This window comes from Macaca fascicularis, chromosome 5, assembly GCF_037993035.2.
Source record: "Macaca fascicularis isolate 582-1 chromosome 5, T2T-MFA8v1.1".
NCBI classification, from domain to species: Eukaryota; Metazoa; Chordata; class Mammalia; order Primates; family Cercopithecidae; genus Macaca; species Macaca fascicularis.
In genome coordinates this window covers 182,153,762-182,170,626 of record NC_088379.1, presented here as the reverse complement: position 1 = coordinate 182,170,626, position 16,865 = coordinate 182,153,762, and the positions used below count along the sequence as shown (strand labels likewise).

The 16,865-nt window shown below is 37.4% G+C and overlaps 1 protein-coding gene across 6 annotated transcripts in view; it reads right to left on the bottom strand.

Moving 5' to 3' along the window:
- Nucleotides 1-12,937: 12,937 nt before the first annotated feature.
- The window catches only part of NEIL3 (nei like DNA glycosylase 3), a 52,250-nt gene continuing 48,322 nt past the window's right edge, over nucleotides 12,938-16,865 (bottom strand). For 4 of the 6 annotated variants that reach the window (XM_005556351.5, XM_065545700.2, XM_065545702.2 and 1 more), the window contains 2 exons: nucleotides 15,252-15,426; nucleotides 12,938-13,587 (listed from right to left, as the gene is read on the bottom strand). In XM_005556351.5, the coding sequence (XP_005556408.3) occupies nucleotides 13,405-13,587; nucleotides 15,252-15,426 (358 nt within the window). In that variant the 3' untranslated portion in view covers nucleotides 12,938-13,404. Of the gene's footprint in view, nucleotides 13,588-15,251; nucleotides 15,427-16,711 lie in introns of those variants that run through there. The other 2 variants (XR_010587088.1, XR_010587089.1) reach the window with 1 other exon arrangement.

The window sequence follows — 16,865 nt, the reverse complement described above, 5'->3', positions numbered from 1 at the left end:
TTCTTTTGTTTGATTCATTAGTATCTTATCGAAGGGAAAAGAGAAAGAATGAGGGAATAAATACAGTTAGTTAAGGGAGTGAAATTAGGCTAACATTGTGAATAAAGTGGGTGACAATAAGTAGCTCAAAAATGATCTGTGACAAAACAATTATTTGCATAGAGAGCATTTTGAAGGACTATTGCTCATGTTTCTTTAAGAGTGGCATCAAGAGAGGCTTACATAGTTATCCACATTCCAGAAATGATGTACTATTTAGAAATGAACTACTTCCGATCTTTTTTGAACCGGTAACAGCTTTGAAGATTTTCACCACTGGAGTTGACCATGGATCAAAATTATCTATGTTCATTCCTGAAACAAAATGAGGGTGCTGGAAATGTGCTATGGTTACAGTCCCATTGGAAAGCACAGGACAATCAGCTATAGCAGATAAGACCAATTTGAGGATGCAAGACCATAAGGCATGGAGGTAGAATGATTGCAATGTGATGCTGAAATAGGGCATTCTCTTGTCATTTCCTATCTGAGGCAGAGAAGGGTTATTGAAAAGTTTTAGATCAACCATGCACATGCTCTAAGTGGGCCTCAAGGGCACTCAGGCAGAAGCTGCATTACCCGGGAATGCGTTAGGAGTTGGAGAGCCAGGACATAAAATATGAAGTGCTGAAACACTGCAGTGTGTGAGATACAAGCAAAGCGCCAGCATATGTCCGCCCCTCAGTCACAGATCCTAACAGAAAGGGAACAGGAGCCGAGGAAGCAGTGGATAGGTGAAAGAAAAAATGTACCTCCTTGCGAAAATACAAATAAAATGTTTTGGGAAGAAGCACTCATAGATTGTAAAGAAAGCCAATTAATGGACTGTTGCCCGGATTAGAATGCATTATGCATTTGTTCTTTAAGCGTGTTTCCCCTAAGCTTTTATCGAGAAATTGCTTGTTTGGGAGGTATTCACTAAATGTTATGGGGGTTATTAAATCTTGCCTTTTTGAAGATTATAGTTTACATAAGCAAGATTTTTGGTGTGAAAGCAATTCAACAGATAGAAAATCAGCACCAACAAAAGAGATAAAAAAAGAAGGAAGAAAGGAAGGAAGCAGGGGAAAAAAGGAAAGGAGGGAGGGAAAAACAGGAAGGATGAGAAAAGGAAACTCGGAGGCCTTGCACACAAACAGCAGTGTTACATTTTCCCCTGGATTGCTAGCTTCTCTATCTTCTCTTCCCTGTCTTAACTTCAGTGAAACTTTTTTTTCTTGTTAGTTTCCAGCCCCTGTGCTTGTTCAATTGACCCTCAAGACAGGGTGCTCCACACTCTGAGATGAGTACAATTTGTTGTGTATTCTTCTAAAAGTCTATTGGGGAGTTTTAATCAAGCAATTTTCACGGGAATTTACATGTATAAAAGTAAGAATACCTCATTTTAAATAATTGTATAGTAAACTAACCACTGACCTAAAAGAGAGAGAGGGCAGAAAGAAAAGCAGATTTAAAAGTGATGGACTGGGAAACACAGCAGAGAGCGGTCTTTTCAGTGCTGCTTTGAAAAGACAAGAAGCTGAAAACAACTGGAGGTCATCTGAAAAGAGATTGGGGATGATTATCCTATTTAATTATGCAAATGATGAATGCGGAAACTTTTTTAGAAACGTATTTTAGATTTGGAAAGGGATTTTAGACATCTTCTAATGCAACCTTCTTGTCTTATGGCTGAAGATTCTGAGGTCCAAGAGAAGTTCTGTATCATGGCAGAGTTTCATATATTTGTTAGCAATCATATTTGTTATTATTATTATTAATGATTATTTAGTGGCAGAGCTGAGATGAGAAATCAGGTTGCCTGACTCCCACTGCACTCACTGTTCTTTTTTCAGCCTCACATTTCAATTCCATTTCAAATGAATTAACCCACGTATTACGGCACATTTCAAAAAAGAATTCTCACGTGTCTGTTCTAATATAGTATATTAAAATATGGTATAAAACACATGCAAATATTGTTTCCTCTAGGACAGGGGTCCTCAAATTTGAGAATGCACAAGGATTACCAGGAGAGGTTGTTGGAGCGCAAACATTCCTGGGTCTTCATCCCGGAGAATCTAAGCAGCTCTAAGCTGGTGCTGATGCTGCTAGTCCACATTTTATTAGCACTTTTACTTACAAGCGTTGCTCTAGGAAACAGTGGTTATAGTAAACCCACTCTTGGTAAGTTGAGTGAGAACAGGTAATAATTTGCAATGAATAAACAGCATGAAAATAATTACCATTATTAGAGTGGGTTGATTTTAGCTCCAGTTATCATTCATATTTATAACATGCTAGTTCCTTTCCATGCAAAGTAGCCCTTTACAAATTCTCTGTTTACAGGCTTCTCCTAAACTCTTCTTGCTTGAAGCTGGCAACTACCCATCTCTTCAGTGCTACCTCCTTTGTGAAGATTCCTTGTGTCCTCCAGGTTGCCTTGGGCGTTCTTTTTCCTGTTTTCTCTTTGCACCCTACCTCTCTCCACTGTAGTCCTTGTCACACTGGGCTGGAATTGTTACTTTGTATGCTTAATTCCCCCCAAAGGCTTTAAACTCCTTGAGGCACTGTTCTTTATTTATGCTTTCACAGTGCCTCACTGACATCATGCACTGAAACATTTGTTGATTGAACGCTTATAAAAATGAGGATAACTAGAGAGAAAAAAATGTAAAATATATATAGTAGAAATAATTCTCTGTGAAATTTATGGTTTCTAATTTTATCTATCCATTTTATCCTTGGTAGGCCTATAAATAAACTGAAAACTGTCTGTCAAAAAACAATAAACATGTGCTAAGTGTAATTTCATGATACAAAGTCTTCAATGCAAGTGTTCAGAAATTACCCTACAAAAGTTTAGCACCATTGATAATATATTTGTTTATTCTGAGCCATTTTCTTTAGTTTTTTTTAATTGTTCAAATTTTTATTTTAATGCATGGTATGAGAAATGAACTTTTAAATTAACTGAATTGTATGGAAAATGACACAATGAGACCCACGTTAAAAGAGAAGGTCAGCTAAATGTCCAAACTTAAGGATATAGTGGGCAGAGATAAACATAGATTCCACAGTCTTCTTTAAGAGGTGGCATTGTTATTTGTCAAGTAACACTGCTGTTCTCTGGACAAGTGCAGAGCAAAGTTGTGTTTGAAGGACTTCAACCTCTTTAGTTTTAGTTCCTAGAATATTACAGTGGGAAGGAAACTTTGATAGAACCTGAGGGAGGTTCCTTCTAACCACATCTACCCTTGTAGGAGGTTGATCACTGAGTTTCTCTGATGACATTCCCGGCAGGAGCTAAGTACCTCACAGCGTCTTCATTTCATTTTTTATTTTTGGAATTTCATTTTTGGAATTTTAGTCTTCTTTTTAAAAACCAAACTCATGTATCTTAGGTCTGTTTTTCTGGACATGCATGGAATAAATATAATTCTTTCTTTTTATATCAGTCTTTCAGATTTCTACAGATAGTTGCCGTCTTCTACCTAGCATGCTTTCTTTTGTAAAAAAGGAATAGAAAAAAAAGGAGACTACTTTTTTTTTTTAATTTAGAAAAGAAATACTTACCAAGTATATGTATTAATTCAAATGCAAATATATATTTACCAATGGTGCTGCATTTAGTGTCACTCAGAAAGAATAGATGGGAATGCACAAATCAAATTTGAAATGAAAGTACAAACAAGAATGAATGATACACACTCATTAAAGGGATTTACTAACTGACTTCTGCTTTTTATCGTGTTTCGACTTCCAATTTTACAAGCTTCTTAAATCATTGGTAATATCTTTGTTTCCGTATTTTTTACTCAAGAACAATATTTATGTGAACGTTAGAAGTATGATCAGAAGACAATGTAAAATGGCACTATGCCATCAAATGTGAGAATCTGTCCCTAATTTCATAGTAGTACTCCCACTCAACTCAAAACATACCTCATAAACCTCTCTTCCACTCGAAGTCTCCATGTCTGACAAAAAATGGAATAGTTGAGTTTATGCAGCTGTTCCTGGGCTAATTATCTGCAATCATTTCTGATTACTTAATAGGCCATGGTAGGATGTGTGTTTGCTGCTATGTTGAGTTTACACATTAGGCTTTAATGTGCTGATATGGTTAATTATTGTACTCACTGCTGCCTGCTAATAGACCATTCCTGAAAATGAGACCATATCTCAATGGAATTTGCTTGTTTATTTTAAATAAGTAATAACTACAAACTCAGATCCTAGATCCAGTGTTTATCATTTTAAGAAGGCACTTTTTAATGCTGTATCATTTCTAATGCATTTAAATTATTCAGGTTTGAAAAAATGAGTTATTAAACTAATGAGTCAATAACCAACTCAAGTACATAGATTTAACATTTTTCCTGCTCTATTCCGTTTCCTAAATTGTTTTCTGGTATTGACAGCAAAATAAATTCTTTAAAATGATGCCAAATAAGCTGAATGTGATGACATAATAATGAGAAAAATAAATGCATATTACAAACAGACAAGTATTTATTAATATGTAAACCAAGATGCTCATGCTAGCGACTGGGAGTGACATAGATATGTTAATATGGAAGGTAGATATGGAATTGTTGTAATGAGACTTTGAATTTGTTTTGTAGTTTTGCATTTTATGATAGCATTTAGTACAAAATGCTAGTATGTAGTTTTAAAAATTTAGAAGACTGTTCTTTTGTTGAGTACATATATTTGTGTTTCTGATTACCAAAAACAGATGCCAAGTGCCCACATAAATATATATACTTTAGGTGTTCCTCTTCATCCTTCCTTTTCTGTTCGCAGTCACAGGATCTTTTTTTTGTTTTCTGTCTTCACTTTCTTCTTCATCACTTCTTTTTTCTTTTCTTTCTTTTTTTTTTTTTTTTTTTTGAGACAGGGTCTCACTCTGTTGCCCAGGCTGGAGGGCAGTGGCATGATCATGGCTCACTGCAGCCTCGACCTCCCTGGCTCAAGCCATCCTCCCACCTCAGCCTCCCACATAGCTGGGACTACAGGTGCTCGCCACCACACCAGGCTAATTTTTGTATTTTTAGTAGAGATGGAGTTTCACCATGTTGGCCAGGCTGATCTCAAACTCCTGACCTCAAGTGATCTGCCCACCTTGGCCTCCCAGCATGCTGGGATTACAGGCATGAGCCACTGCACCCAGCTCTTCATCTCTTTTTAACTTCCTTTTTCCTCCCTCATTACTCTCTTATTAGAGAAGCCAATACGATTCAAATAATAAATAGAAAGTAGAACAATAGGTTTCTTCCATTCTCTGTTGTTCCCCAGGTCCTCCTTTGAGAACAGGTTTTACCCTTTCTCGAATGTGACTCTGGAACTACTTGGATCCATCACTGTGAATGAAACCATGTGACCCTACAATCTGCTCCTCTAGAAACACTATATATTCAGTGTTTCCATGCACTTGAGTCACAATCTCTGCTGCAAAGAAGTAGAGAGAGAAAGAGGTTAATTTTGGTAATAACACTCATTGTTCTGATACATGATTTCTATCTAGAATATAATATATGCCTGTGTTGATCTGAGGCTTTGGATCTCAAAATTTGTCATGTATGAAGGACTTTTATGAGTTCTTACATGTTTTCTATTTCTAAATTTTTGATGTATCATTGGAACCATAATACTCACCCCAGCATCTCTTCCAAATACTTTCTTTTTGAACTTCTGGACTCTGTTCCCTAAACAAAAAAAGCTTTTGCACTGTTCTTTTCTCCTCCTAAGGAGACCCTTAGTCTCCTTGCTGTAGGGTGTAGTTCAAGTCCTTCTTTAAGGTTATTGTCAATGTTATTTCCTCTCTGAAACATTCCATGAGAATAGTTGTGACACATAACAGTAGCAGGGCTATTCATGATAAACATAATAAAATTAACTCAAGAGCTTTAACTGCCAGTGCTAAACCTTCACGTGGATATTTTATTTTATCCTCACAAGAGCCCTGTAAGAACTGAACTGTTGCTGTCACCATCTCACAGATGAGGTATCTAAGACTTAGCACACAGTAGCCAAAACTTAGTAAAACACTGAGATCAAGGTTTTAAGGTCAAGGTCATGGTCAGGGCTGCTGCAGATCTTGGGACCAGCAGTCTGACTCCAGGATTCAATTTTATTCAGAATCTGAGTGACTAACCACCATGCATACCATCTCCCACACCACTGGCAGGATTGATCATTGTTTTCATTTGTTTGAGTTCCTCTGCGTCATTAGTTTAGCGCGTATCCCAGCGTACATTGGCGTACTTATCTGCCCGTGGGCTCCTTAAGGAGAGAGTGGTTTGTTTGTTTTTATATTCTCAGAACACAGAACTAGCCCATCCCAGGATCCATCCGTAGCCATGAAATGGGAACTGATTCTTCTTTTTACACATTTATCTCCCCGTTTTCCTTCACATACCCTATGATCTAGCCAAACAGGAATATTTCTATTGCTGACACCTTCTTGTGCTGCTGCTCTTAGAGACCTTTGTATATGCTGTGCCCACTGCCTAGAATGCCCTTCTACGTATGCAAATCCTCATCAAGGTGACATGTCAACTCTTTCCTCTTTCCTGAAGCTCTTCTAGCTCCTGAATCAGATGTGAAATTTCCCTCTCTGCAACCTTTAGCACTTTGCTTAAAGTGCTTATTTTACTTATCATTTCTACCTCATCTATGTATCTACAAGATCTCTTTAAAAATAACTGTCCCTGAATGTTTCACATAGTAGGTGCTCAACAGAGATTAATTGAATTAAACATTTATTTAAATCAGTTGGCTTTGTTTTCTAAAAAATGAAGAGGTTCAAAGTCATGGGCGTTGTAAGATATAATTATATTTACTCATCTCTATATGTCCCTAAATACAGTGTAAATGTAAGGCAGCATTACTTTTTTGTGTTCTTTCCCTTGTACTGAACGCATGTCCTTTGATTTGATTAATTTTGGCCTGTCTATCTGTAAGCAAAGTTCTAGAAAATACCCCAATAAAAGGGACTTTCATTTACATTACTGGAAAGATTTAACAGCTTTTAGATACTGAGGAATTTCTTTCTCTTTTATAATAAACCAGTAACACTCTTTTCAATGACATTTCACTGCCTTCATGTTTGAATAGTGGTAACAAGGTTAAAAATGTTCAATAGACTGACGTTACATTAAACCTCCATCTACAAAGTTTAACAAATATTTACCAAATTTCTACTGTGTGCAAGGTACAATACTTGGTAAGATTCTATGAAGAATAAGGAAGAGTCATATATAATTTCTTAAGGAAGTGAACATTAAGAAACGCAGAGAGGACAAATACAACACAAGGCAGACCATACTATACTCCAGAAAAGACGGCAGTGCTGTAAAGACATCCACAAAAAGAAGTAGTTTCATCTTTTGGGAAATCCATTAGAACACTTGCTTTTTCATTTCCTCGCCCAGTTTGCTAATACTGATGATCTATAATATGCAATGATAAGTACCTTTAGAAAAGTACACGAAAACAATGGATTTTTAAAAATAAAATAACGGAACTAAAATGTATAATTTGAATTTAAAATGAACTTATGGGAATTTTAACATCATAAATTTAACATAAATGTTAGAAAAGAAAAATGACCATAATCTCATCATACCACAATTATTTTCATTTGTGTATTTTTTCCCTTTATTTTTCCTACATAGGTGATTCTTAGATATTTGTACATATTAAAGACATGCAATTCTGGGAACAGCTAATTTTCCTTAATAAATGAAAAGGGGAATAGCTTATTCAGGGTGTGGGCATTAGTGTGTCACAAAGTTCATTCAAACCATGGCTTGTGTGACAGACACACTTCCTACTTAACCTACAGCAGGCCAAGTCTCCTTAACTGAAAAATTAGAAATAGCAACAACACCACAACAACAGCAACAAAGTCTATTACACAGAGTGGTCAAGAGAATTAACTGAAGTAATCTGTGGCAAATATTCAGCACAGTGGTTGCTGCAAAGTAAGGTTCAATAAACAGTGACTCTCGAAATCACTGTCTTCCTCATATTGTATCTGACTCTCACTTTTTTCTCCCATCATTGAACTATTTTATATTCTTGTGATACTGGTTTGAAATACCAGGAAATGGGCAGATAAACTCCAAAGAGGTGAATACCAGCAGCCCACACAGCATCTCCCAAGTTAAGCACAAGGACCAACAGATGTGGGCTCTGAAATCTGACAACCCTGTCCAGGTTCTGCTGCTGTGGGAGTCCATGTAGTTGATATGGGACAATAGCAACTGCTTCTCTCCACCGAGTGGTACAAGGAAACACAGGCACAGAGACAACTGCTCTCCCCAACTCCAGAAACAGCAGGCAACCTAGGGGATCAGCTGTGTCCACAGATAGCACCAGTGGGACTGATAAGGAGCCACAGCAACACCAGAAGAAAGGAGATCAGAACTGCATTGCAAGGGCTCTGTAAACGACACTGTCATTGAAACCAAAGCATACAATGCAGGCCAGAACCTACACACTAAACCTAAACAGGCTGATGGCATGCTAAAGTAGAAGATTAAAATAGGATCTAAGCTCTCCTAACATAACTGAAACATCCAGGATATGATGGAAAAAAAAATCACCTGTCAGGCCAAAAACCAGGAAAACAGCAATCTGAATGAGACTAGATACTCAACTGAGGACAACACTGAGATTTGTCAGATTTGGGGATTATCTCACAAGAATTTTAAAGCAGATAACAAAAAAAACCTTCAAGAATCAATTATACATGCTCCTGAAACCAAAGGGGAAGAAACTAGAACGTCTTAGCAAAAAACCCCCTGAAATTATATTTTTAAAAAACCAAGTGGAAGTAATAGAAATGGAAAATACAGTAATTGAAATAAAACCTTGCTGAATGATCTCAATAGTAGAGATGACAGAGAAAAGATTCAGTGACCTTGAAGACAAATCAATAAAATTTACTCAGTTGGAACAAAAGAGAGAGAAAAATAGACTGGAAAAAATGAAGAGAGCCTCAGGGATCTGGGCTATGTTCCTTGGGGATCTCAATAACAATCTAATAATCTAACGTTTGTGTCACTGGAGTCTCAGAAGAACAGGAAGAGTACGGGATTGAAAAAGTATTAGGGGCTGGGCGTGGTGGCTCATGCCTGTGATCCCAGCACTTTGGGAGGCCGAGGAGGGCAGATCACCTGAGGTCAGGAGTTCAAGACCAGCCTGGCCAACATGGTGACACCTCGTCTCTACTAAAAGTACAAAAATTAGCTGGGTGTGGTGGCGGATGCTTGTAATCCCAGCTACTTAGGAGGCTGAGGCAGGAGAATCGGTTGAACGTGGGAGGCGGAGGTTGCAGTGAGCTGAGATTGCGCCACTGCACTACAGCCTGAGCGACAAGAGTGAGACGCCATCTCAAAAAAAAAAAAAAAAAAAAAAAGTATTGGAAGAGATAATGGTTGAAAACTCCCAAAATTTGGTAATAGATATTTAAAATACATAATTAACTTTGTACAATTAGAGTCAATATGGTAACACTTCACATAAAATGTAGAAAACTCATATAATAGGTCCTTCAATCTCTCCGTCCTTTATGATATAGTTGTCACATATATCTACCTGTATTGTAAATTTCACAAGCCCATTTCTTGCTTTAAAAGTCCCGTATGTTTTAAAGAAACTAAGAGGAAAAAATATTTTATATTCCTTTAGGTATTTGCGATTTCATATTTTCTATATTGCCTCTTGAATAAATATTTGGATTTCTACCTGGTATTATTTCCCTTTAGAATTCACTTCAATGAACATAGTTATAAGAGCTACTTTAAAATCTTTGCTTACTGTCCAACATCTGGGTCATCTTAGAGTGGGTCTCTGTTGATTGTCTTTCCTCTAAAACTGGGTCGCATCATTCTGGTTGTTCATATGTTTGTAGTTTTAGACTGTATCCTGAATAGTATAGGTATTATACGGTGAAGACTCTGGATTTGGCATGCAGTAAGTTCTCATTTCACATCATTGATAGGTTCATGGAAACAATGACTTTAAGCAAAATAATGTAAAACAGAACTAATTCTCCAAAAGGCTAATTGATATAAACCAGAGTTAAGTTCCTACAGCATATTTCTGGTCAGAGAAACATCATCAAACTTCTAAATAGACTTCTAATGTTAAACACCAAAATAAATGTGAGCTGTAAATATATTGAAGAAAGATTGCTATAAACAAGATATTTACTCAAATTTTGGTGAATGAATTCATTCACCCTCCATACTGCAGTCACAGTAATTTTTTTTCTTTTTCTTAGCTACCCGAATTTTGGAGTGACTGACGATTGTAGTAGTGGTGATGAGTTAACTCACAGAATAAATGTCTGCAAATGTTTCGTACTGTGTTGTTGTGCATTTGTATGATTATTGTATACTTGGCAGATTTTTAGTTTTCTGTAATTCATATTCATTCATTTTCCAACCCACTTAATCCAGTTCTGGGTTGCAGGTGGTGGGAACCTATCCTAGCAGCTCAGGGCACCAGGTGGGAACTCTCCCTGGCCAGGATGCCCTCCCATGACAGGGCAACTCACACTAACACACACTCACACTGGAACCATGAACACACACGTGCCAGTTCACCTAAAGCACACATCTTTGGGATGTGGGAGGAACCCAGTGTCCAGATGAAAACTCATGCAGACATGCGGAGAGCATGTCAACTCCACACAGATAGTGGCCGTGGCTGAAAGTGATATTTTTCTCATAGTTACAACAAAATGATGTCGAATGAAGGGTTATTCAAGGACCTGCTGTCGGCTTCTAAAGAGTGTTGATGTATTTATCTCAGCAGCAGATTAATTTGGTTAGATTCAAACTACAAAATCTCTTTCTTGCAATGGCAGATCATATCTCGGCTCAGCCTTTTTTTTTTTTTTTTTTTTTTTTTTTTGAGACGGAGTCTCACTCTGTCGCCAGGCTGGAGTGCAATGACGAGATCTCAGCTCACTGCAACCTCCGCCTCCCAGGTTCAAGCGATTCTCCTGCCTTAGCCTCCAGAGTAGCTGGGACTATAGGCGCCCACCACCACGCCCAGCTAATTTTTGTATTTTTAGTAGAGATGGGGTTTCACCATGTTGGCCAGGATAGTCTCGATCTCTTGACCTTGTGATCCGCCCGCCTCGGGCTCCCAAAGTGCTGGGATTATAGGTGTAAGCCACTGTGCCTGGCTGGCTCAGCTTTTATCTTTAGCTTGCTGTGTTCAGTTTGTTCCATGCATATATGGTTCAGTGGTCAATGACATCAGCAGAGCTTCACAGAATGTGGGGCTCCCCTCTCCATGTCCTTTCTGAGATTTCCCCCTTACTTCCCAGTGGCTGTGGCTGCCATAATTGCCTGCTGATTCTGCAGATGAGAAATACTTAGGTTTTATACTGAAGTTTTGGCTGGCCTACTTGATTCTGTTTTTGTTCTGCCCTCAGGACAAAAGCTGTAAAAAATGGGAAATCACCTCCAGTCAATTCTTTCTTCTAAATTTCACAGCCTTCAAGAATCCGCCTGCTTTAGTTCACTCTCCAGCGGTGCTTTTGATTTGGTCCAGGATCTAGAGTTATCTGTGGGAAGGTTGGGTTCAGCCGGAGCTCACCAGGACACAAGGAGGCAGAAACCCGCACTGCAATTTTTTATGAGAAATTTCGTTATAATAGAAGTTTGAAAGAATGCTGTCATTTAAACACTCATTCTTTCCAAACAAGAGCTTGTTTTTGCTTGTTTGAACTAGAATGCATCTGGTTCTTTGGGCCTCAGATGAAAGTTTCTTCAGGCCAGGCGTGGTGGCTCACACCTGTAATCCCACAGCACTTTGGAAGGCCAAGGTGGGAGGATCTCTTGAGCCCAGAAGAAACCAGCCTGGGCGGTAGGACAAATCCCATCTCTACAGAAAATACAAAAATTAGCCTGGCATGCTGGCACACACCTCTATTCCCAGCTACTTGGAAGGCTGAGGCTAGGGGGTCACTTGAGTCCGACAGGTTGAGGCTGCAGTGAGCCGAGATCATGCTACTGCACTCCAGCCTGGGGGACAGAGTGAGACCCTGTCTCAAAAAAAGAGTTTCCTCATATAGATCCTGAACATTTCTTATTAGGATAGGGATCTAAGTTTATTGTATAACCTATTGTTTCATTTACCTACATTTCTGTGTAATTAATATGCACATTTTTGGAGACCAGACTTTATGGAAGTCCTTTTTGCAGTAGACCTTTTTTCCTGTTTATTAGCTTGCAGTTTCCTTCTTAATGTATTCCCTACGTACTTCACATCAGGGCAGCTAAGACTGTCAACTGTCCAGTCCAGCTCCTGGTCTGTAGACTCACTGCCCTGTTGAGCAATTTGGGTGAAGATCATTCATCCTAGGCTGGTCCTGTCTTTTCAGTGTAGAGTCAAAACAAAATACTTATAAAACTATGAAATATGTTTTGTTCTTGCCAATAATTTCATATGCTATTAACTTCTATAGCTCTGAATGAAAAAATTAGTGATAGAATGGGAAAGTAGTTCAAGCCACCTTCATGCTGTCCTTTAAAAAAAAAAAAAAAAAAAAGATTCAACCAGCTCTGAAAGGACGTTTTTGTACAAGCATGCAGAAACACCTTAAGAGTGACTCTTTATTGAGAGGGAACAATCATTGTGATCTGTGCTAAAATGTAAATAAAAGCAGGGGGGAGAGGGCATTAGAAAAATACAAATCAACCTCTCTTTTAAACACCTACACCCAAACTTCTTTTCTTAGATGTACTTTTACAGTCTGCGTCCCCATCACTTTACATGAGAACACAAATTTGAAGTCATACAAGGTTTGGCATAGCCCTAGCATCTAACAGCAACTTAATGTTGGTTGCACAGAATTTTAAAAATAGACTTGTTCACAAAGAAGATCTTATTTCTTAAATTTTATTTAATAAAACAAGAAATATCTTTAATCCTATATTATAAATAGTGGTTGTACATGAGAAATATATTTACTACAGACAGAATATCTTATTTTATTGTGTTGCATAATCCTTTCCTAAAAAAAAAACAAACTCTGCTTCTCCACAGTTACAAGAGACTAAGAGCATACTAAAAACACTTTATTGTCATCACTAAATGCATTAAATACACATCCTAAATGGAATACGCTCTGTATCTGATGAAACACATAGAACGTTCATCAAGGCAAAAAGAAAACACATAGCCAATGACGGAAAGATGGCACCAAAGATGGAAAGGAAAAAAAAAGAACAGTTCTCAAATATTGCAGTAACTTTTCAATGTATCATAGATATTCTACAACTTTTCTATGAAACAGAAGAGGACCAAACATTACACACAGTTTGAAGAGATTAAATGCCAGAGAATCTACAGATATTAGCATCCAGGAATAATTTTCATTCCTGGCCCATTTTCTGCCCACTGGAAAAAATTGCATTGTTTTTCCTTCCCAAGAGGACACACAAAAAAATTCTTTCCATTGTTAGGTCCAGTCTTCAATACTGTTTTCATGATGGAACGTTTGCCATGGTTGCAGAATGGGAAGGACAAATCTGCCCACTGCAGGGAAAAAAGGTAAATTTTACAAGTTTATATAAAAGTTATCATGATGTACAGGCTAACCCTAGGCACATGCGATTAGTGCCGTATAGTCTTCACTGCTGTTATCATTAATTCGACATTGTAAAATAGACTAGTCATTAGTCGTTGCCTTTAAAAAAGGCAACTAAAAGAAGCATGTCTAACTAAAAGAAGCATATCCTAAAAGAAGCATGTCTCTTACAAATTTGTTTGAATCACGCAGAAAATGGCCGTAATTCTGAGCTTCCCTTTGTCTAAAGGTATATTTACAGAAGTTTCTTCACTTTATTAAGAATAATTGAAAACTATCAAAATCTTGCTATAATCACCAATATCCCTGCCAAAGGTCTGTTTCAGTTAAAACTGTAAGATCAGGCGAGGTGTGGTGGCTCACGCCTTTAATCCCAGCACTTTGGGAGGCTGAGGTGGGAGAATAGCTTGAGCACAAGAGTTTGAAACCAGCCTGGGCAACATAGTGAGAACCCTGTCTCTAAAAAAAAAAATCAACCAACCAACCAAACAACAAGAAGAAGAAACCCTGTAAGATCAAAGATTTGTCATGATTTTAATATTAAACTTCCTTAGGAAAAGCATCGAATAAAGACTTACCCAGACTAAATTAGACAGATTCTATTATATTATTCTTACTAATTTTGACCTCAAGAGAGATATGAAAAAGGCTATTATATTTTTAGCAATACTACGAATATTGCTAATAATATTTTCCCATTACATCTATAAAAGCTTCTTGAGGAGGAAATCTGTGAATTTTGTAGGGTAGAGTCACATTGTGTTCAGAGACTGAGGTCTAAGATCACTGTCCAATTTTCCCTGGGAAATTCCTTAAGGAGGTATCACATTGAAGACAGACATTTGATTTTTCAAAAAGTCCAACCAGAAAATCTTTGCTCCAGCACTGAAACATATCAATATTTTCTTTTTTTCAGTTCTATTTCAGATGAAGAGTAACTAGAAAAAAATATGTATCTCTGACCATTAGAATCACACTCAGCCTGATGAGATGCTCACACTGAGGAATACTGGAATTGAGACTGACTAAATGGACCTGAGGTTCTTATCTCCTATCTTAGGTTCATCTTTAGGGACATATCCACAGACTGGGAAGGCATGAGGAATCGCCTGTAGCTAAATTGCTATTCTGCCATCACTTTTTTGGGTCAAGGGTGGTTAAGTAGGATTTGATAAGGTTACTGCAAATCCCAGGCATGTAAGTTGTTTTTCTTATAAACCTTTATCCAATGCATAAAGCAAAGGTTTTGATGTAGCACTGAAGTCAGGAAGAACAAATTCTCACCCTGGATTATTAGCCACATATGTACTACTAGTATTTGCTAGTCACTCAGCGTCTTTCTAACTTTACAAGCTAAGGGCAACACTTCTAGACTTGTGACTATAAATATGATATACTTTAACAATATAATAGCTATTATTTTATTAAATTTCTTTTGGCTGAACATCTGAATTTTAAGCTACTCAACATTCAAGCTTTAGACCGAATGCCAATATGGTTATTTCAAATTTAAAGGTAAAAGGTAAAACTAGGCAAGTATTGCTATTTGTTATACATGAATAACCAAAGCATTTCATTACATTTTAGTGCGCTAGATAAATCTTACACATACTTCAAAAAATCCACATTGTGCTTCTCTAGGTAGAGGACAGGCATAGAACTGCCTGCCCTTGTTTTCGCCATCCTTCCTCACAACTCGGAGAACGCAGAGGCGGCTGTGTTTACTGCAGCGAGGGCCGTCAGGATTTAAGGTACGAGGGCCATCTGTCACATTAATTTGAAGTTCACTGTAATGACAGGTTACAAAGTAAGCACCGCATAGGAGTGCTAAAGGACCATTCACACCACTTTGCCCCCACATGTCAGAATTTCACTTGTACAAAGAGATTTTATCAAAAACTGGACCACGTTAGCATTAGGTCATTATGCAAATGCTGTCTTTATTCTTTGTTTTCCCAGGTAATTCTAATTTATTTCCAAAGTTACCTATGTACCTAAAACACGTAATTTAAATTTCTAAAGAACAAAAGCAGCTGGATTGTGCATCCAGTAAATTAAATTTTATTTTTCATTTCTGATATTCTGTTCTTTTCTTACTCAGTATTACACGGTAGCCACTTTTATTTCCTCTGAACTATTCTCCAGTCCAGGTTCTCCATTCCCACTGGTCCCAAAGTGGCTAGTCACAATATTCTCTAATTATTTTCTCATCGGTAGCAAACTCTCATCAATGGCTCTGACAAGGCCATAGAAATCACTCTCTCTGCTGTCTACTTTAAAGACAATTTTCTATGCTTTTCTCTGATCAAGGCTACTCTAATAGTCGCAATCATATTCTTGCAAGAAACAGGCTGCCTGGCAGAGAGCAAAAATGTGAATTTGGTAAAGCTAGCAGGGAAGCTTTATTCTCCCCCACAATTAGGATCAAGAGGATTTGGAGGTTGTCCTCATACCCAGTGTACACAGGCCAGAAGCTGGCCTTGTACTGTAGCTGTATAAACAGAATTTTCTTTTTGAAAAGAAGCTTATTTACATTTTCTATGTTGTACATATTTTAATGAGGCCTTTATGAGAATTAGTTTTAAACTGGTTGAAGAGAAAGTGTTCACATTCATTAAAACCAGAAGTCCCCCTCTTAATATTCCTATTTTTAAAAACTTTTTAATGATAAAACAGTTAATCCGTTCTCATCTTTTTGGTAAATATCTAAAGAACAAAAATATCATTCTTAAATAATTGTTGAAAATACTTAAAAATCAAAGGTGATTTCTCTTTTTCCTTGCTTCCTAAACTGCATTTATACACTTGTTTCTATGGTGTCTGAATACATTATATCTAACTGAAATGTTCAGAGAAAGCAATCTTTTATTTGTGATGAAACTGACTGAAATTCATTTATATAACATGCTTAAATATACTGCTTTGAAAATGTTTGCTGGGATGAACTCAAACATGCTGAGGGCAATTTTTGAAGGTTTCTTCAGTAGCCATTTGTAAAAGAAGAGCAGCTGTAGGCATTGCTAAATACATCGTTATCATTAAATACTTCACCAGCAACTGTTTTGATGGTACCTTTTTCAGGGTAGGGGGTGGTGGTTGTATTTTAGAGTCATGGGTAATACCAAATCAGAAATAGGAAAGCTGAGAGGCAAAGGACTTCTCTTTTCCACAACCTTTCAGTTCACCAATCTCCTCCAACATTTAACTTCAAGAGAAGCCAGATAAT